This window comes from Nerophis lumbriciformis, linkage group LG39, assembly GCF_033978685.3.
Source record: "Nerophis lumbriciformis linkage group LG39, RoL_Nlum_v2.1, whole genome shotgun sequence".
In the NCBI taxonomy this organism is placed as follows: domain Eukaryota; kingdom Metazoa; phylum Chordata; class Actinopteri; order Syngnathiformes; family Syngnathidae; genus Nerophis; species Nerophis lumbriciformis.
In genome coordinates this window covers 10,892,581-10,914,448 of record NC_084586.2, presented here as the reverse complement: position 1 = coordinate 10,914,448, position 21,868 = coordinate 10,892,581, and the positions used below count along the sequence as shown (strand labels likewise).

The 21,868-nt window shown below is 41.5% G+C and overlaps 1 protein-coding gene across 1 annotated transcript in view; it reads left to right on the top strand.

The window, feature by feature from the left end:
• Positions 1-21,868, top strand: part of LOC133577920 (disintegrin and metalloproteinase domain-containing protein 12-like) — a 234,090-nt gene that overhangs the window by 164,769 nt on the left and 47,453 nt on the right. Inside the window, exons 7-10 of the mRNA XM_061932053.1 lie at positions 5,216-5,287; positions 5,364-5,435; positions 5,526-5,695; positions 13,096-13,180. Of these exons, the coding sequence (XP_061788037.1) occupies positions 5,216-5,287; positions 5,364-5,435; positions 5,526-5,695; positions 13,096-13,180 (399 nt within the window). The remainder of the gene's footprint in view (positions 1-5,215; positions 5,288-5,363; positions 5,436-5,525; positions 5,696-13,095; positions 13,181-21,868) is intronic.

The following is a 21,868-nucleotide window of genomic DNA, read 5'->3' as shown; positions in this document are numbered from 1 at the left end:
GTCCACTTCGGGATGCTTACCTAGTCCGCTAGATTTTTTTGGCGCCAACCAAATCCCGGGCACCGATTCACGTGAAATCCAACGTCGCTATGTTATGAGTCTTAGGTTTGTTTGTTTTTATTATTGAAATGATGGAATAACCATGATCGATAACTGCTCATTGTAGGGTTGTATAGTATGCCGGTATTAGTATAGTACCGCAATACTAATGAATCATATTGGGTACTATACCGCCTCTAAAAAGTACTGGTCCCCCGCGCCCCCGTCGTCATCACGTCGTGTCATTGCTGGCTTACAAGCAGACGAGCATGTTCGGCAGCGCACAATCACCGAGTACTTACAAGCAGACACAGTGTGTAGACTATGTAGACTATGGACGCATTTTGGCTTAAAAACTATCGATAAAGGTGAAGTTATAACACTGAAACGCCCTCAGGAAGAGGTGCTTTAAGACATGGCTAGCTAGCTAGCGGCTAAAGTGTTTTAGCTACTTCTTAATCACTAATCCTCGCCTCCATGGCGACAAATAAAGTGAGTTTCTTACAAGTATCATCCCTGCAGGACGAGGAATAGCTAAACATGCTTGACTACACACCGTAGGAGGATACAATAGCTCACCGGCGTCAAAATGTAAAGAAACGCCATTGGTGGATCTACACCTAAAATCCACTGTAATGATACCAAGTACAGGAGCGTATCTAGTCGATACTAGAATGATTACATTCATAATTTTTGCCATCAGAACATCTTCTTTCATTTTTTTTAATATCATATTATGTTTATAAACTCAGGAAATATGTCCCTGGACACAAGAGGACTTTGAATATGACCAATGTATGATCCTGTAACTACTTGGTATCAGATTGATACCCAAATTTGTGGTATCATCCAAAACCAATATTGTCATGTCTGTGTGATCATGTTTTGTTTTAGTCATGTTCGGTTTTGTTTTTGGACTTTTTGTGCACTTTTGTTTTGTTTTGTCACCACAGCAACCATTAGTTTTCACCTGTCACGTCACGCACCTGTTTCACGTTTTGAGTCACGCACCTGTTTTCGTTAATCATGTCTGTAGTATTTAAGTTCATTGTTTTCAGTTTGTCTTTCTGGTGACATCCCACATTTATGCTCTGCACATTTCTGACACTTTTTTCATGTCCATCGTTCACGCTGCTCCTTTTGTCCATGCCAAGTAAGTTTTGTTTATTAATGCCACAGATAGTTTTTTTTGTTGTTCATAGTTTCTGCCTTTGTGCAAGTATTTGTTTTCATAGCCAAGTTGTTTCTCCGCCACTGTGCGCGCTTTTCGTTTGTACTTTTTTTTGATAAAATTAAATAAATATGTTCTCACATTCCCGTCTTGCCCGAGCCAACTTTCCGTTGCCTTCTAGAAAAACTAAACCCCAGGACCAAGTCATGACAAATATAAAGTATCCAAATAACAGAAGAATAAGTGATTATTACATGCTGTACCAAATCTGGCCGGGGCCTTCAGAATCAACAATGCGGTCGTCTGTTGAACAGTTGATAGATAATTGCGATAGCCAATCAGATCACGAGTTGTTGTCAGTAAGGCCTTCTAGCTGGCCTCACGCTGTGATTGGATACTCACTTGGGAGTCCTAAGTGAGTATCCAATCACAGGGAGTGGTGGCGGCGCCAGAGAAAGCCACAGAAAACTCACCGGTACAATAACCACGAAGATAAAGTGTTTGTCTTCCACCTAGTAATCCGCGGTGGACGGACAAAGCCAAGCAATGCAGGTGTGCGCTACCGCGTAGGAAATAACTTTTTGGCAGTAAATCACATTTTGGCTACTACGAGCGGCACCACGTGTCAGATGGGTGCTAGAAATTGTGAGTTCAAATATTTTATTTCTTAATTTTTTCATGTTTCATTTGTTTTGTATAGGGACGTCCGATAATGGCTTTTTTGCCGATATTCGATATTCCGATATTGTCCAACTCCTAATTACCGATACCGATATCAACCGATACTGATATCAACCGATATATGCAGTCGTGGAATCAACACATTATTATGCCTAATTTGGACAACCAGGTATGGTGAAGATAAGGTCCTTTTTTTAAAAATTTATAAAATAAATGATAATAAATAAATGATAAATGGGTTGTACTTGTATAGCGCTTTTCTACCTTCAAGGTACTCAAAGCGCTTTGACACTACTTCCACATTTACCCATTCACACACACATTCACACACTGATGGAGGGAGCTGCCATGCAAGGCGCTAACCAGCACCCATCAGGAGCAAGGGTGAAGTGTCTTGCTCAGGACACAACGGACATGACGAGGTTGGTACTAGGTGGGGATTGAACCACGGACCCTCGGGTCGCGCACGGCCATTCTTCCATTGCGCCACGCCGTAAAATAAGATAAATAAATTACAAACATTTTTTTGAATAAAAAAAGAAAGTAAAACAATATATATATGTGTTTTTTATGTTGATTTAATAAAAATAAAAAAACAACAAAAAAAACGTTACCGATAATAAAAAAAACAATACCGATAATTTCCGATATTACATTTTAAAGCATTTATCGGCCGATAATATCGGCAGTCCGATATAATCGGACATCCCTAATTTTGTGCTATTCTTTTAATTTTGACATGTTTTAATCGCAGTGTTTTTCAACCTTTTTTAAGCCAAGGCACTTTTTTTTTGCGTTGAAAAAATCCGGAAGCACACCACCAGCAGAAATCGTAAAAAAACGAAACTCAGTTGACAGTAAAAAGTCGTTGTCGCAATTGTTGGATATGAATTCAAATCATAACCGAGCATGCATCACTATGGCTCTTGTCTCAAAGTAGGTGTACTGTCACCACCTGTCAAATCACGCCCTGACTTATTTGGAGTTTTTCGGTGTTTTCCTGTATGTAGTGTTTTAGTTCTTGTCTTGCGCTCCTATTTTGGTGTTGATTGTCATGTCATGTACGGATGTATTTAGTGGATGCCGTCTGCTGCTCCACACGCTGTAAGTCTTTGCTGTCGTCCAGCATTCTGTTTTTGTTTACTTTGCAGCCAGTTCAGTTTTAGTTTCGTTCTGCATAGCCTTCCCTAAGCTTCAATGCCTTTTCCTAGGGTCACTCACCTTTTGTTTATTTTTGGTTTAAGCATTAGACACCTTTTTACCTGCACTCTGCTTCCCGCTGCTTCCGACATAAATGATAAATGGGTTGTACTTGTATAGCGCTTTTCTACCTTCAAGGTACTCAAAGCGCTTTGACACTACTTCCACATTTACCCATTCACACACACATTCACACACTGATGGAGGGAGCTGCCATGCAAGGCGCTAACCAGCACCCATCAGGAGCAAGGGTGAAGTGTCTTGCTCAGGACACAACGAACATGACGAGGTTGGAACTAGGTGGGGATTGAACCAGGGACCCTCGGGCCGCGCACGGCCATTCTTCTACTGCGCCACGCCGTCCCACATCTACAAAGCAATTAGCTACCGGTTGCCACCTACTGATATGGAAGAGTATTACACGGTTACTCTGCCGAGCTCTAGACAGCACCGACACTCAGCAACAACACATCATTTGCAGACTATAATTACTGGTTTGCAACAAATATTTTTAACCTAAATAGGTGAAATTAGATAATCTCCCACGGCACACCAGACTGTATCTCGTGCGCCGAAAAATAGACTGTTTTGTACACCTTTGAGGGGATGCAATGCCCGGTAGTGTACAAGTGTGTTTCTGTATAGTATCTCCAGCCGTGGTATTTTGAGAGGTGAAGTCGGACTAAGTAGGACATCACTGAATGGTAAATGGTCAAATGGGTTTTACTTGTATAGCGCTTTTCTACCTTCAAGGTAGTCAAAGCGCTTTGACACTATTTCCACATTCACCCACATTAAGCCGCTAAGAAAAGGCATTGAAGCTTAGGGAAGGTTATGCAGAACGAAACTAAAACTGAACTGGCTGCAAAGTATACAAAAACAGAATGCTGGACGACAGCAAAGACTTACTGTGGAGCAAAGACGGTGTCCTCAATGTACATCCGAACATGGGTAAAACTTGTATAGTGCTTTTCTACCTTCAAGGTCCCTCAAAAGCGCTTTGACACTATTTCCACATTCACCCACATTAAGCCGCTAAGAAAATGTATTGAAGCTTAGGGAAGGCTACGCAGAATGAAACTAAAACTGAACTGGCTGCCAAGTAAACAAAAACAGAATGCTGGACGACAGCAAAGACTTACTGTGGAGCAAAGACGGCGTCCTCAATGTACATCCGAACATGGGTAAAACTTGTATAGTGCTTTTCTACCTTCAAGGTAGTCAAAGCGCTTTGACACTATTTCCACATTCACCCACATTATGCCGCTAAGAAAAAGACATTGAAGCTTAGGGAAGGCTACGCAGAACGAAACTAAAACTGAACTGGCTGCCAAGTAAACAAAAACAGAATGCTGGACGACAGCAAAGACTTACTGTGGAGCAAAGACGGCGTCCTCAATGTACATCCGAACATGGGTAAAACTTGTATAGTGCTTTTCTACCTTCAAGGTACTCAAAGGGCTTTGACACTATTTCCACATTCACCCACATTAAGCCGCTAAGAAAAGGCATTGAAGCTTAGGGAAGGCTACGCAGAACGAAACTAAAACTGAACTGGCTGCAAAGTAAACAAAAACAGAATGCTGGACGACAGCAAAGACTTACTGTGGAGCAAAGACGGCGTCCTCAATGTACATCCGAACATGGGTTATACTTGTATAGCGCTTTTCTACCTTCAAGGTACTCAAAGGGCTTTGACACTATTTCCACATTTACCCATTCACACACTTACCACATTCACCCATTCATTCACACACTGATGGCTGGAGCTGCCATGCAAGGCCCTAACCACGACCCATCAGGAGCAAAGGGTGAAGTGTCTTGCTCAAGGACACGACGGACGTGACGAGGTTGGTAGAAGCTGGGGATCGAACCAGGAACCCTCAGGTTGCTGGCAACGGCCACTCTCCCAACCGCGCCTGCCACTGAGTACCGGTATCAATTCCCAGGTATCGCTTTAAAGGTGAAAGGTACCCGACCCTACGTCCTCGGGTGTTCCTCTTGTATGCAGTTTTTTTTCTGTGCTGTAAGTTCGATTTCAATCAGCTGACGTCTCGTTTTCTCTTCCTGCTCCTCGTCCCCTATCCTACCCCCTTCCTTTCCTCCTCTCCACCGCTCCTGTAGCAAAAGCGCCACGCCCAGGCGACCACCACCCCCAAGTACGTGGAGCTCATCATCGTGGCCGACAACCGAGAGGTAAGCGCGACGCAGGAAGGTCCTTCCCTCTGGAAACGTCGGGACAACCTCTCTCCTTTTCTCTCTCGCCGCCAAGTTCCAGAAGCACGGCAAAGATGTGGAGAAGGTCAAGCAGCGTCTGGCGGAGATCGCCAATTACGTGGACAAGGTAACGATTGGCGTCAACGGGAAGCGGGGAGAGTCTGGTGAACCGAGGATGATTGAGTTATGAAGGAATCGATCCTGCTCTACGCATCAGTTCTACAGGGCTCTCAACATCCGGGTGGCTCTGGTGGGCCTGGAAGTGTGGAGCGACGTGGACAAGTGTCCCATCACCCAGGACCCTTTCACCACGCTGCACGAGTTCCTGGACTGGAGGAAAGTCAAGCTGCTACCTCTGAAGCCGCATGACAACGCTCAACTCATCAGGTATCGTTTTATCGATTATCCATTACCGTATTTTTCCGACTATAAGGCGCACTTAAAAGCCTTATAACCCGGTGCCCCTAATGTACGGAATGATTCTGGTTGGGCTTGCCGACCTCGAAGCAATTTTATTTGGTACATGGTGTAATGATAAGTGTGACCAGTAGATGGCAGTCACACATAAGAGATACGTGTCGACTGCAATATGACGCCAGGAAACAACACCAAAGCTTTAAATGTTCCATTGAAAATAAAGAGCATTACACACAAACTGTCAAAATGTTTTAGTGTGACTTTAGAGCCGCACCGCTTGATGGATTGTCGGCCCATTACGGTTACAGTAGTCAGAGATACGTGTATTATTATGGTGTGTGTGTATAAGGACCGCAAAATGGCAGCCATTAGCAGACATATTATCTGGCGTCTTGTTTTGCAATATTATGCAAAAGCAACTTTTCTTACCTTCTGGTACCTGCTGATGTGTATTTGGGTTCTGCATAAGTCCTTAAAACACTGTAGCCCGTGCCGACGCCGTAGTCAATAAGCTTCTTCTTTTTCTCTATCTTCTTGTTATGTGACATTCATCCTCTGCTGTTGCCATTTCTAATATAAAGTAGTGTAAAGTTCTTACTTATATCTGTCAGTAAACTCGCCATGAAAGCGCTAAAACATACCGGTGTAGTGAGTTTACATTATTCACCCAAGAAACTTTAGTTATTAGAGAGTTCCAGTGGGACGGTTTTTCACGGGACACATTTCCGGCGTTGTTGAGCCACGGATGAGGAGATGCTGCTCCGTTATTTATTTATTATTTTTATTTTTTTTATTATTATTTTTTTTTATTTCTTCTTTTTTTTTTTTTTTCCGTAGATTTTTCCTTTGATTTAAGTAAAGTCTAAATGTCAGGAAAACAGTTACACTACTTTATATTAGAAATGGCAACAGCAGAGGATGAATGTCCCATATCAAGAAGATAAAGAAAAAGAAGAAGCTTATCGACTACGGACTACAAAGCCGGAAGCGCGCAATTCTTCAGGATTTATGCAGATCCCAAATACAGATCAGCAGGCACCAGAAGGTAAGAAAGTTGCTTTTGCATAATATTGCGAAAACGCCAGATAATATGTCTTACCTTATGCACACACCATAATAATACTCCTATGTTGAAGCACAGTACAATCCATCAAGCGGTGCGGCTTCATAGCTTACCAAAGTCGTTGTCATGACTTGGTCCTGGGTGTTTGCTTTTCCGGAATGCAACGGAAAGTTGGCTCGGGCGAGACGGGAATGTGAGTACATACTTTAATTTTTTACACTAACAAAGGACAAAAAAGGAGTACAAACGAAAAGCGCGCACAGTGGCGGAGAACAAACTATGAAACCAAAAGATTAATAAACAAAAACTTACTTGGCTTGGACTAAAGTAGCAGCATGAAAGATGGACATGAAAACAAGTGTCAGGAATGTGAAGAGCATAAATGTGGGATGTCGCCAGAAAGACAAACTGAAAACAATGAACTTAAATACTATAGACATGATTAGTGAAAACAGGTGCGTGACTCAAAACGTGAAACAGGTGCGTGACGTGACAGGTGAAAACTAATGGTTGCTATGGTGACAAAACAAACAAAAGTGCACAAAAAGTCCAAAAACAAAACCGAACATGACTAAAACAAAACATGATCACACAGACATGACAGTCGTACTGAAACATTTTGATAGATTTTTGAGCGCCGTGTGTGATGTTCTATATTTTCAATGGAACATTTAAAGTTTTGGTGTTGTTTACTTGAGTCATATTGCCATCATAGTGCAGTCTACACATATATTTTATGTTTGACTGCCATCTACTGGTCACACTTATCATTACACCATGTACCAAATAAAATTACTTCGAGATCGGTAAGCAAAACCAGAAATATTCCGTACATTAGGCGCACCGGACTATAAGGCGCACTGTCGAGTTTTGAGAAAAAAAAGTGTCCCTTGTAGTCAATTTTTTTTTTGGTGTGCAATACGAATGTTAGGATAGTGTTTTTGGTTTTATTTTAATCCATACATTGTTTGTGCGCCATAATAATTATTTAATAAAAGTTTTTAGTTTTTCCTAAAATTTTACTTGTGTTAACTGTAGGTAACAAAACATAATTTCTCCATTGTGGGATGAAAAAAAGTCAAATCTAATTGTTATCTTGACCAGAAAATTGTATTTTATATATATGGTAAACCAGGACGTAGGCTACAGGTAACTGGATTAACAAAGAACAGACAAATACAGCACCTTAATGTGTTTTTGTTGATACAGTGTAAAATTTGCAATTTTGGTCATCCACTGTAAGAAGGTAAGTTCCACTTTTATCTTGCATCATTTTCTGTAAACCAGGAAGCAAATAGACAGAAAGCGTACTATTTTATGTATTTTCTGTATCTGATTCATAAAGGAACATTCCACCCAACCGCAGCACATGGAACAGTCTCCTCTTCTTACTTTGCCTTCCTTAAAAGTAGAGTGTTAAAAAATTCATTTGCAGTAAAAGTGACATAATGGCGTCAAAACGTAATAATAATAAATGCATGAAGCATGATTATTTAAAAAACAAGTAAATAAAAACAAACAAAAAACGCAGGGATTTTTCTTGGCACAGTAACATCTGTTAAAAAGGTGAATAAAAAGTTGAATAAATAAATGGTTCCCTGAAGTTTTGTATCCCTGAAATAATTGTAATGTCCACTGTAATCGAGGAAATACTTCCAAATTCCAGACTTTTTCCATATTGACAATTTCAGCAGATTTCGGCAGCTTTGTTTTAAGTCAGGGATGTCAAAGTCACGGCCCCCGGGATGATATTTGATTAGTATTGGAACCGGCCCGCAGGCCACAGCCGCCTGCTGCTGTTTTGCACGCACCAATACTCCATCAGTGTTGGCGCTAGGATTTTTCAAAATGGGGTCCCGGCGACCCCATAAAGTCCTAAAAATGGGGGTCCCACAGTGAATTTTTGGGGTCCCACTTTTTTGTAAGCGTTTTGAAAACCAATGATAAATGTATGCATTATTCTGTTATGTCTCACATTCTATATTGTGTTTTGGAAAAAGGTTGTCATAAACGTTACTTAATTCATTAAAAAAAAAATAATACAAAAGAAAACACATTTTTATGCATATATAAATTTATTCCGTTATAAACATTTATTCATCTGGCCTCATTCGTTTTGGTTTACCTGGCACATGAAACGTGACAAATTGGCTGAGTGCGCTATGCACTTTAGCCGCCAGATGGCAGAGTGTAGAATATCTTAAAATGTGTTTTGTGGCAATTCCAACTTTGACCACAGCATCAGTTGCTATAGAGCAGTGTTTTTCAACCACTGTGTGCCGTGAGATACAGTCTGGTGTGCCATGGGAGATTATGTAATTTCACATATTTGGGTTAAAAATATTTTATGCAAACCAGTAATTATAATCTGCAAATAAAGTGCCGTTGTTGAGTGTCTGTGCTGTCTAGAGCTCGGCAGAGTAACCGTGTAATACTCTTCCATATCAGTAGGTGGCAACCAGTAGCTAATTGCTTTGTAGATGTCGGAAACAGCGGGAGGCAGGGTGCAGGTAAAAAGGTGTCTAATGCTTAAACCAAAAATAAACAAAAAGTGAGTGTCCCTAAGAAAAGGCATTGAAACTTAGGGAAGGCTATGCAGAACGAAACTAAAATTGAACTTGCTACACAGTAAACAAAAACAGAATGCTGGACGACAGCAAAGACTTACTGTGGAGCAATGTACATCCGAACATGACATGACAATCAACAATGTCCCCACAAAGAAGGATACTACTCTTCCATATCAGTAGGTGGCAGCAGGTAGCTAATTGCTTTGTAAACATCGTATCTAATGCTTAAACCAAAAATAAACAAAAGGCGAGTGCCCCTAAAAAAGGCATTGAAGCTTGGGGATGGCTATGGAAAACGAAACTAAAACTGAACTGGCGACAAAGTAAACAAAAACAGAATGCTGGACGACAGCAAAGACTTACAGCGTGAGGAGCAGACGGCGTCCACAAAGTACATCCGTACGTGACGATCAACAATTTCCACACAAAGAAGGATAGCGTCATCAAGTCCTAAAAATGGGGTCCCACAGTGAATTTTTGAGGTCCCACTGTTTTGTAAGCGTTTTGAAAACCAATGATAAATGTATGCGTTATCCTGTTATATCTCACATTCTATATTGTGTTTTGGAAAAAGGTTACTTAATTCACTAAAAAAAATCATACAAAAGAATACACATTTTTATGCATACATACAACCGAGGATGTCGTTGTGGCTCGGGCAGCCCTTTGAGACACTTGTGATTTAGGGCTATATAAATAAACATTGATTGATTGATTGATTGATTGATATGTAAATTTAATCAGTTATAAACAGTGTTGGGTTAGTTACTGAAAACCAGTAACTAGTTACAGTTACTAGTTACTTTATTTCAAAAGTAACTTAGTTACTTACACCAAAAAGTAATGCATTACTGTGAAAAGTAACTATTTACCGTATTTTTCGGAGTATAAGTCGCACCGGAGTATAAGTCGCACCTGCCGAAAATGCATAATAAAGAAGGAAAAACACATATATAAATCGCACTGGAGCCCGGCCAAACTATGAAAAAAACTGCGACTTATAGTCCGAAAAATACGGTACTTTTTTTATTTTATTTTTTATTTTATTTATTTTTTAAAGCTCCCATTAATGCCCTTTTAGCCTTCATTGCAGTACTGTTATTGCACTGGAGAATAATACAATCTGTTGATCAACTTGACATGCATTTGCATCACTGAACTCTGCTAAGCAATGTGGTCTACATACAACAACACAAAGACAAAGATATGTTTCAAAGGGCCAATTTATTTCAGGCCAGAACAAATTGACACAACTATTTTAAATAGCTGCAACATAACATACATAAGTAACAAACAGCATAATAACAACATAGCTGTAAACCTGACTTCACCTAAGGAAGGCACACGTGATATACACAAAGATTTGAACTGTTGTTTTGGGCAGTAGATAGGATCTTTGATCAAAGACACAACTTATATTTAACTAAAATGTTCGTTTCTTTGTGCTCGCCAAAAAAAAAAAGAAGTGAGAATATCTCCATGTTAAGACACTCGAGTCGAGTGTCGAGAGCTACGGCTCCGTTGTTAGTAAACACAGACACGACCCCCCCACACCCACACCCAGACACACACACACACACACACAGAGCGCACCTCCAGGTTGTGACACAAGAACATTCAGAAGGACGACACTGCAGCGCTCCAATAAAACACACTCAGTTCTTCTGTTTCTAGCCGATACTACATAAAAAAATAACGTAAAATAACGCAGTAACGCATCATGTAGTAACGGTAACGGAGTTACTGAATATAAAAAACAACGCGTTAGATTACTAGTTACTACAAACCCCATTTCCATATGAGTTGGGAAATTGTGTTAGATGTAAATATAAACGGAATACAATGATTTGCAAGTCTTTTTCAACCCATATTCAATTGAATGCACTACAAAGACAAGATATTTGATGTTCAAACTCATAAACTTAATTTTTTTTTTGCAAATAATAAATAACTTAGAATTTCATGGCTGCAACACGTGCCAAAGTAGTGTTGTTCACCACTGTGTTACATGGCCTTTCCTTTTAACAACACTCAGTAAACGTTTGGGAACTGAGGAGACACATTTTTTAAGCTTCTCAGGTGGAATTCTTTCCCATTCTTGCTTGATGTACAGCTTAAGTTGTTCAACAGTCCGGGGGTCTCCGTTGTGGTATTTTAGGCTTCATAATGCGCCACACATTTTCAATGGGAGACATGTCTGGACTAAAGGCAGGCCAGTCTAGTACCCGCACTCTTTTACTATGAAGCCACGTTGATGTAACACGTGGCTTGGCATTGTCTTGCTGAAATAAGCAGGGGCGTCCATGGTAACATTGCTCGGATGGCAACATATGTTACTCCAAAACCTGTATGTACCTTTCAGCATTAATGGTGCCTTCACAGATGTGTAAGTTACCCATGTCTTGGGCATTAATACACCCCCATACCATCACATATGCTGGCTTTTCAACTTTGCGCCTATAACAATCCGGATGGTTCTTTTCCTCTTTGGTCCGGAGGACACAACGTCCACAGTTTCCAAAAACAATTTGAAATGTGGACTCGTCAGACCACAGAACACTCTTCCACTTTGTATCAGTCCATCTTAGATGAGCTCAGGCCCAGCAAAGCCGACGGCGTTTCTGGGTGTTGTTGATAAACGGTTTTTGCCTTGCATAGGAGAGTTTTAACTTGCACTTACAGATGTAGCGACCAACTGTAGTTACTGACAGTGGGTTTCTGAAGTGTTCCTGAGCCCATGTGGTGATATCCTTTACACACTGATGTCGCTTGTTGATGCAGTACAGCCTGAGGGATCGAAGGTCACGGGCTTAGCTGCTTACGTGCAGTGATTTCTCCAGATTCTCTGAACCCTTTGATGATATTACGGACCGTAGATGGTGAAATCCCTAAATTCCTTGCAATAGCTGGTCGAGAAAGGTTTTTCTTAAACTGTTCAACAATTTGCTCACGCATTTGTTGACAAAGTGGTGACCCTTTCCCCATTCTTGTTTGTGAATGACTGAGCATTTCATGGAATCTACTTTTATACCCAATCATGGCACCCACCTGTTCCCAATTAGCCTGCATACCTGTGGGATGTTCCAAATAAGTGTTTGATGAGCATTCCTCAACTTTATCAGTATTTATTGTCACCTTTCCCAACTTCTTTGTCACGTGTTGCTGGCATCAAATTCTAAAGTTAATGATTATTTGCAACAACAAAAAAAAGTTTATCAGTTTGAACATCAAATATGTTGTCTTTGTAGCATATTCAACTGAATATGGGTTGAAAATGATTTGCAAATCATTGTATTCCGTTTATATTTACATCTAACACAATTTCCCAACTCATATGGAAACGGGGTTTGTAGTTATTTTGTAACGCGTTAGTCCCAACACTGGTTATAAACAGTCTTCTTTCCTTCATGGATCTAAACTTTAACCGGTATTTTTTCCTATATTTTTATTGTAGTATTTTCACAATGTGTTTGTTCTATTTTGGGGCAAAAGTAAGACAACGTAAACAATCTGAAGTTGTCTTTTTTTTTTTTCTTTTTTTTTACTTTTAATGCCATGATTTTAATAGTCTGGCACAGATTTTCCTCCATAAAATGACTATGACACCCCTGCCCTACAATAACCAAGGAAGTGGTCTGCTGCAGAACAAACAAACATGTCACTGTCTTAGCTTTAAGGACTAATGCAGGTGTTTTTTTTTAATGAGATGCATACTGAGTGTCGTTTTCCTCCTTCAGTGGGGTCTACTTCCAAGGTACCACCATCGGCATGGCGCCCATCATGAGCATGTGCACGGCGGAGCAGTCTGGAGGAATCGTCATGGTAATTATGGCATCCATTATGGAGCTGTTTGCTCCTTTTTAGTGCTGCAGTTAAGTGGATTTATTTGTGTGTGTGTGTGTGTGTGTGTGTGTGTGTGTGTGTGTGTGTGTGTGTGTGTGTGTGTGTGTGTGTGTGTGTGTGTGTGTGTGTGTGTGTGTGTGTGTGTGTGTGTAGCATAGTGGTGCCTATCATTAACATTGTTAGGACAAGCCTTGTTGTTATTTTATATACTCTTTGTGGCTCCAGAGTGGTTGAAGCAGGTGGTGGAGTTTTACAACTTATTTCCAAATGTTTCTATGTAGACCTCATCACAGATGGCACAAAAATGGACAGGGGTCGGGGGGGGGGGGGGGGGGCGGAGACTGCGTCATGATGAGAGTATCTTTTTGAGTCTTTTGTTCTTGCAGGTGTGCGTTCGCAACTACCGTATTTTTCGGACTATAAGTCGCAGTTTTTTTCATAGTTTGGCCGGGCTCCAGTGCGATTTATATATGTTTTTTTCCTTCTTTACTATGCATTTTCGGCAGGTGCGACTTATACTCCGGTGCGACTTATAGTCCGAAAAATACGGTAATTTACTCCAACATTTGACTCCTGCACTGCAAAAACTGAAATCTAAGTGTCACGTTCAAACACTGAGGACATCTATTAAACAAGACAAAAGGCAAGGAATCAAACAGAGACAGAATTCAATTTGGACTCAATTGAGGAGAGACATGGCCACTGCACTCTCTGTACAGTCCTGCACCACGCTCTGACGAAGAAGGGGCGGCATGGCGTAGTGGGTAGAGCAACCGTGCCAGAAACCTGAGGGTTGCAGGTTCGCTCCCCGCCTCTTACCATCCAAAAATCGCTGCCGTTGTGTCCTTGGGCGGGACACTTCACCCTTTGCCCCCGGTGCCGCTCACACCGGTGAATTGAATGATGAATGTGGTGGTCGGAGGGGCCGTTGGCGCAAATTGCAGCCACGCCTCCGTCAGTCTACCCCAGGGCACCTGTGGCTATGAAAGTAGCTTACCACCACCAGGTGTGAATGAATGATGGGTTCTACATGTAAAGCGACTTTGGGTACTTAGAAAAGCGCTATATAAATCCCAGGTATTATTATTATTAATGTTTTCGTCTCCTCATTTATTCAGATGTTCAATGTTCACGCACCAACACATGTCACAGCAGGAATGGGAAGTATGTAAAACAGTCATTGATTTCGGTCGCTTTGAAGACCAAGAAGAGGATTTCTCGGGCTTGGGCTCTTCCTGGATCCAGCTGGGGCAGGTGTTGGAGGACAATGGATAACCCCTCCCGTCTCCTGACCACAGCAACTTCAAGAGGGCAGCGGGTCGTAAATAGCGTTGACCTCGGTTACCAAATAGTTGGAAGAGAGTTTGTGAAATACTTCAGAGAGAGTTCGTTTAACACTTCAAAGAGAGTTCCTCTGGAAGTTGAGCAGATCCTGCCATCTGTCCGTGTTGAAATCACAGTGGCGTTTCACGAGCCTTCTTCCTCTTGTTAGGCCTCGAAAGACAGCATTCATAATACAACGTTTCTTTTGTGATAACTTACAAACAATTATTCCAACACTAAGTAAGATTAAATACCTCAAATAAGGGTGACATTTGCTTATTTTCTGTCTAATAAGATAATTCTTCTCACTAAGCAGATTTTATGTTAGAGTGTTTTACTTGTTTTAAGGGTTTTGGTCCTAAATGATCTCAGTAAGATATTACAGCTTGTAGCTGAGATTTGATGACCTATATTGAGTAAAACATGCTTGAAACCAGAATATCAAGTGTTGCAAAGCTGTGTCATCAACCATACTTGCCAACCCTCCCGAATTTTCTGGGAGACTCCCGAAATTCAGCGCCTCTCCCGAAAACCTCCCGGGACAAATATTCTCCCGAAAATCTCCCGATTTTCAGCCGGAGCTGGAAGCCACGCCCCCTCCAGCTCCATGCGGACCTGAGTGAGGACAGCCTTTTTTCATGACGGGAGGACAACAGGGTGACAAGGACTAAATCATCCAGACTAGAGATAAATTGTATTATTATGTTTATCTTACCTAAAAATAAATATATTTATTCCATCCATCCATTTTCTACCGCTTATTCCCTTCGGGGTCGCGGGGGGCGGTGGAGCCTATCTCAGCTACAATCGGGCGGAAGGCGGGGTATTAATTTACAAAAAAAACAACTAAATACATGTTTACTATATTTTGCTAAAAACATCAAAATTAATTGTATTTTTATTTGTATTTTTTCCTGACTCCTTATTACATCCAGCCATAGAATTATACATTAAAATAAACATATTTGGAATAATTGATTTTAAATTATCATAATAATTCATTTAAAATGACCATATTTAATTATTAAAATAATTGCTTGTTTATCAACAACTTTAGCATTTTATTCATTACATTTTGAAACTCTCAGAAGCCAAATTATGTTATATTCCTTAATATTTATTTATGCAAGTTTGAAGTATCAATTATCTAAACAGTTTTGTTTGCATATTTTCAGGATGTAGATATCTATATATATATATACTGCATATATATACTGTATATGTATGAAATACTTGACTTGGTGAATTCTAGCTGTCAATATACTCCTCCCCTCTTAACCACGCCCCCGCCCCACGACCCCACCCCCCTCCTCCCGAAATCGGAGGTCTCAAGGTTGGCAAGTATAGTCATCAACACTCACAAGTATAACATTTATTTTTTAAAGTACCGTATTTTCCGCACTATAAGACGCACTTAAAAACCCCCAATTTTGTCGAAAGCTGACAGTGCGCCTTATAATCCGGTGCGCCTTATATATGGACCAATATTGAGCACACAACAAACCTAAACTTCATTTTCATAAAGTTTAGGTCTCGCAACTACGGTAAGCAGCCGCCAACTTCATTTTCCCCTGTAGAAGAAGAAGTTCTTCTTCTATGGTCAGCAGCCTCCCCCGTAGAAGAAGAAGAAGCGCGCGGTGCATGTTGGGATATATGACTGCGCGAGGCGTGCCGTTTTGATTTCCATTTGTTTGTTTATGTAAAGACCCCAAAATGGCTCTGTCACGCCAAATTTCTTCCCCCTACAAAAACCTCCCCCCCCCCCCCCATTTACTTTCGGGGTAATTTCCTCTTACGTCATTTCCTCTTACTTACGTCATTTCCTCTTACGTCATTGACAGCGATCGGTAACACTGCCCGTCGCTGGAAGGAAACTTGTTTTTTTTAATCTTTTTTTATTTTTTATAATATAGCGTTAAAGGGGAACATTATCACCAGACCTATGTAAGCGTCAATATATACCTTGATGTTGCAGAAAAAAGACCATATATTTTTTTAACCGATTTCCGAACTCTAAAGGGGTGAATTTTGGCGAATTAAACGCCTTTCTATTATTCGCTCTCGGAGCGATGACGTCACAACGTGGCGTCACATCGGGAAGCAATCCGCCATTTTCTCAAACACCGAGTCAAATCAGCTCTGTTATTTTCCGTTTTTTCCACTGTTTTCCGTACCTTGGAGACATCATGCCTCGTCGGTGTGTTGTCGGAGGGTGTAACAACACGAACAGGGACGGATTCAAGTTGCACCAGTGGCCCAAAGATGCGAATGTGGCAAGAAATTGGACGTTTGTTCCGCACACTTTACCGACGAAAGCTATGCTACGACAGAGATGGCAAGAATGTGTGGATATCCTGCGACACTCAAAGCAGATGCATTTCCAACGATAAAGTCAAAGAAATCTGCCGCCAGACCCCCATTGAATCTGCCGGAGTGTGTGAGCAATTCAGGGACAAAGGACCTCGGTAGCACGGCAAGCAATGGCGGCAGTTTGTTCCCGCAGACGAGCGAGCTAAACCCCCTATCGACCCTAGCTTCCCTGGCCTGCTGACATCAACTCCAAAACTGGACAGATCAGCTTTCAGGAAAAGAGCGCGGATGAGGGTATGTCTACAGAATATATTAATTGATGAAAATTGGGCTGTCTGCACTCTCAAAGTGCATGTTGTTGCCAAATGTATTTCATATGCTGTAAACCTAGTTCATAGTTGTTAGTTTCCTTTAATGCCAAACAAACACATACCAATCGTTGGTTAGAAGGCGATCGCCGAATTCGTCCTCGCTTTCTCCCGTGTCGCTGGCTGTCGTGTCGTTTTCGTCGTTTTCGCTTGCATACGGTTCAAACCGATATGGCTCAATAGCTTCAGTTTCTTCTTCAATTTCGTTTTCGCTACCTGCCGCCACACTACAACCATCCGTTTCAATACATGCGTAATCTGTTGAATCGCTTAAGCCGCTGAAATCCGAGTCTGAATCCGAGCTAATGTCGCTATAGCTTGCTGTTCTTTCCGCCATGTTTGTTTGTGTTGACTTCACTATGTGACGTCACAGGAAAATGGACGGGTGTTTATAACGATGGTTAAAATCAGGCACTTTGAAGCTTTTTTTAGGGATATTGCGTGATGGGTAAAATTTTGAAAAAAACTTCGAAAAATATAATAAGCCACTGGGAACTGATTTTTAATGGTTTTAACAATTCTGAAATTGTGATAATGTTCCCCTTTAAAACAGTGTGGGTGGCACTGGGAGCAGGTGGGTAAAGTGTCTTGCCCAAGGACCGAACCTGGAACCCTCAAGTTGCTGGCACGGCCCACTCTACCAACCGAGTTATACCGCCCCTACAGCAGGTGTGTGTCCATAAGCGACAAGAAGGGAGTTTGTTGTGTCTTCGCCGCACTGTCCTTTGGGAGAGTCTCGAAGCCAGGAAAACAATCCAAGTTGGAATGTTTTGTATGCGAGTGAAAATAAAATTAGCTTTTCACTCTAAATTGTCTATGACTGGTCCTCAAATTCATCCTGCGGGGCAGACAGTCCGATGTGATCCAAAATCACAAGAGTGTCCACAGTTCTTCCCGCATCCTCCAATCATTTGTGGCAGCTTTGGGGTACTTTGAAGACTGCCAGCAACTTCCAATTTGTGAACAAACCAGAGCGACGCTTACTCCCATCAGCAGATGTCCTGTTGTCATAACTCCGAATAGGTGGATATCTTCACATCTTCCACTGAAAGGGTCGCCAGGCACGCGGCACTCCTTCTTCTCCCAGGAGTCCGTCGCGTGTCCAGCAACAACCGCTCCATCACGACAAGAAGGTTCCCCCAAACCGAATATCTTGTCAATTTTGTTGAGGCCAGTTAAATAGTTCCAATGTTTAGATTTGGAGAGCAGTGCAAAAAGAGGCAACAAGCAAGTTAAGACAAGACAAAGAAGCAAGCAGGAGCGATAAGGGAGAGGGAAGGGGAGCGTCCGCCCTCGATGAGTGCCAGAGAGAATAGCAAACGCGGAATGAGATTTTTACAACAAAGTTCTAAAGCTTAGTGATATATCAGATATGTCAGATTGTAGGTGTTTTTTGTTTTGTTTTTTCGCGTTCATATTTTGCTGTTTGTTGCATTTTTGTTGCGTTTCGTTGGATTGTAAAATACGTCGATCGAGAAGGGGTGTGACCATACTTGCCAACACTCCCGGATTTCCCGGGAGACTCCCGAAATTCAGCGCCTCTCCCGAAAACCTCCCGGGACAAATTTTCTCCCGAAAATCTCCCGAAATTCAGGCGGAGCTGGAGGCCACGCCCCCTCCAGCTCCATGCAGACCTGAGTGACGTGTTGACAGCCTGTTCACACGTCCGCTTTCCCACAATATAAACAGCTAATGATCGAGGGCGAGTTCTTGGTTTCTTATGTGGGTTTATTGTTAGGCAGTTTCATTAACGTCCTCCCAGCGCGGTAACAACACACAGCAACAGCAGTCAAGTTTTCGTCTACCGTAAAGCAGTTCGTCTGCCGTAAACAGCAATGTTGTGACACTTTTAAACAGGACAATACTGCCATCTACTGTACATGCATATGTGACCCACCCATAGTGTGTTACATTTTTGTGTTGATTTATTTATTTTATTTTGTGGTTTGAATTCGTTTTTGGAGCTGTCATTACACATTTATCAGTATTCACATTGGTCAGTAGGGGGCAGTAGGGCGTTTCTTCCCAATTGAATGCTATCACCTGCAGACCGGAAGTGTCTTGTCATTCTGATGAGAGCGACCAGTTTGTGAACAATTGAAACGTCCTGTGTGCTTTTTCCTCCTGTATAACAGGTTAGTTTTGGTGAATCAACTCACTGAATAATATCCATGTGATCTTTAAAGTTAAAGTAAAGTTAAAGTACCAATGATTGTCACACACACACTAGGTGTGGTGAAATTATTCTCTGCATTTGACCCATCACCCTTGATCACCCCCTGGGAGGTGAGGGGAGCAGTGGGCAGCAGCGGTGGCTGCGCCCGGGAATCATTTTGGTTTAAGTACACATTCTGATGGTGGAGCCTAACTCTAAAGTGTTTGTGAGTTGTAGTTTGTATTTGTGAATGAATCCAGTGCACAGCTGCAGTAATTAATACAAAAAGGCGACGTGAGTGCGCAATGTTTATATAGGAACTTCTGATCCTAATTCAGACTCCCAAATTAGAGCTCCCGTTTTCTTATTGATTTTATAATGCATATTTGTATAATGTGTGTGTTCTGAAATAGTGACAGAGAATAGAACAAGAATGGACAATTCAACCCTTAACTCAACAATGAGTAGATGAGTGTTATGTGTGTGTATATGTGTAAATAAATGAACACTGAAATTCAAGTATTTCTTTTATTCATTTATATATATATATATATATATATATATATATATATATGTAATAAAATATATATATATATATAGCTAGAATTCACTGAAAGTCAAGTATTTCTTATATATATATATCTTAACCACGCCTCCGCCCCACCCCCGACCACGCCCCCCACCTCCCGAAATCGGAGGTCTCAAGGTTGGCAAGTATGGGTGTGACGTTCGTATGTTGTCAATATTCAGTGTTTTATCCTTCATACTTAAAATTGTTAAACCCACATTCTTTATTTTCATGTACATTCTGGGTGTCTCATTCAGTAAAAAAAAAAAAAAATTCAAATTCCATTCCGTTTTTTAAGGCGGTCTGTCATAACGTTTTTAGCATTCAATCAGACATTATTGTGAGGTTTTGTGTTAGTGTTCCTAAAAATCTGATTTACCGGCCCCCAGACACATTTTTGTGGTCTAAATTTGGCCCCCCGTGTCAAAATAATTGCCCAGGCCTGTTGTAATATGTCACATCTGGCATCTATTATGTTGCACAAGTGTGTATATGGACAAACATTTGAATAAAACGCACAATATCGTGTCTTTGAGACACACTCCGTCGAAGACAAACACAGACAGCATTAAAGCTACAAGCGTGCTCCCTGCAGGGTTTACTAAAAGCTAGGGACGTGCCGATCAACATTTTTGGCCTCCGATACTGATCCGATTTCGAGTCTGATCTGATACTGCACCCCCCTGTTTGATATCAAGTAACTAAAGTAAACACTAACACATTTTTATAAAGCTTATTTTATTAATTGTACACTTTGCAAGTATTGTTGTAAATCAGATTTATTAAATGTATTTAAAAAAAAATACTATTAGTGTCTGTGGAGGGGGGCGTGGCCTGCGGGCCTGCTGCTGAACGGGGTGTGCCATGACCGGCCTCGAAGACAGCGACAGGTGCGTAGATGGCCCAGGTGGGCCTTGTTTATTGGGCGCCACATGTAGAGGTTGCCCTCTAGTGGGTTCTTTGGACCACCACACAACCAGGAGAACCCGGAATTCAGGGTATAACACTGTTTTATTTTCATGGAATAAGTGAAGTGAATTATATTTATATAGCGCTTTTCTCTAGTGACTCAAAGCGCTTTACATAGTGAAACCCAATATCTAAGTTACATTTAAACCAGTGTGGGTGGCACTGGGAGCAGGTGGGTAAAGTGTCTTACCCAAGGACACAACAGCAGTGACTAGGATGGCGGAAGCGGGGATCGAACCTGCAACCCTCAAGTTGCTGGCACGGCCGCTCTACCAACTGAGCTATGCCGCCCCAATAGTGCAAGGCTTTTGCTTTTCAGCGCTCAGCAGCACCTCCAACTCCAACTACTCGTCTCATCACGGCTGCTGCTAATAAAGGCGACAGGTGATTAGATAACAAGGCCCGCCTGGGCCATCTACCATACTTGTCAACCCTCCCGGATTTTCCGGGAGACTCCCGAAATTCAGTGCCTCTCCCGAAAACCTCCCGGGACAAATTTTCTCCCGAAAATCTTCCGAAATTCAGGCAGAGCTAGAAGCCACGCCCCCTCCAGCTCCATGCGGACCTGAGTGACGTCAGGTGCGCAACACCACGTAAATCGTTGGCCAACCAAAAAGTAACCCCAGTACGCTGTAGCCAACATTCACCAGGAGATGGCAACAGACAAACATAGATCACTATTACATTCCTCCCCTTTTAGAAATGTATAGAAGTTACTCAAAATAAATAAACAACCCAACCAAAAAATGCAGCAGCTCAATTAAAAAACTGTACTTAAGCCACATTCTTTTCTCTTTTTTTTTAGTACTGAACTCTTAACCCTCATTTGTAAAAAATAACATGCTTATTATACAAACAGTATTTGTACACCTTTAACACAGATTTTTATACTGTCTTCAGAGATTCCATTTTTTTGGTGGTACTCGAAACCTTTCTGGGTACCTGCGAAAGGGTGTTCAGCATGGTTAGAAAAA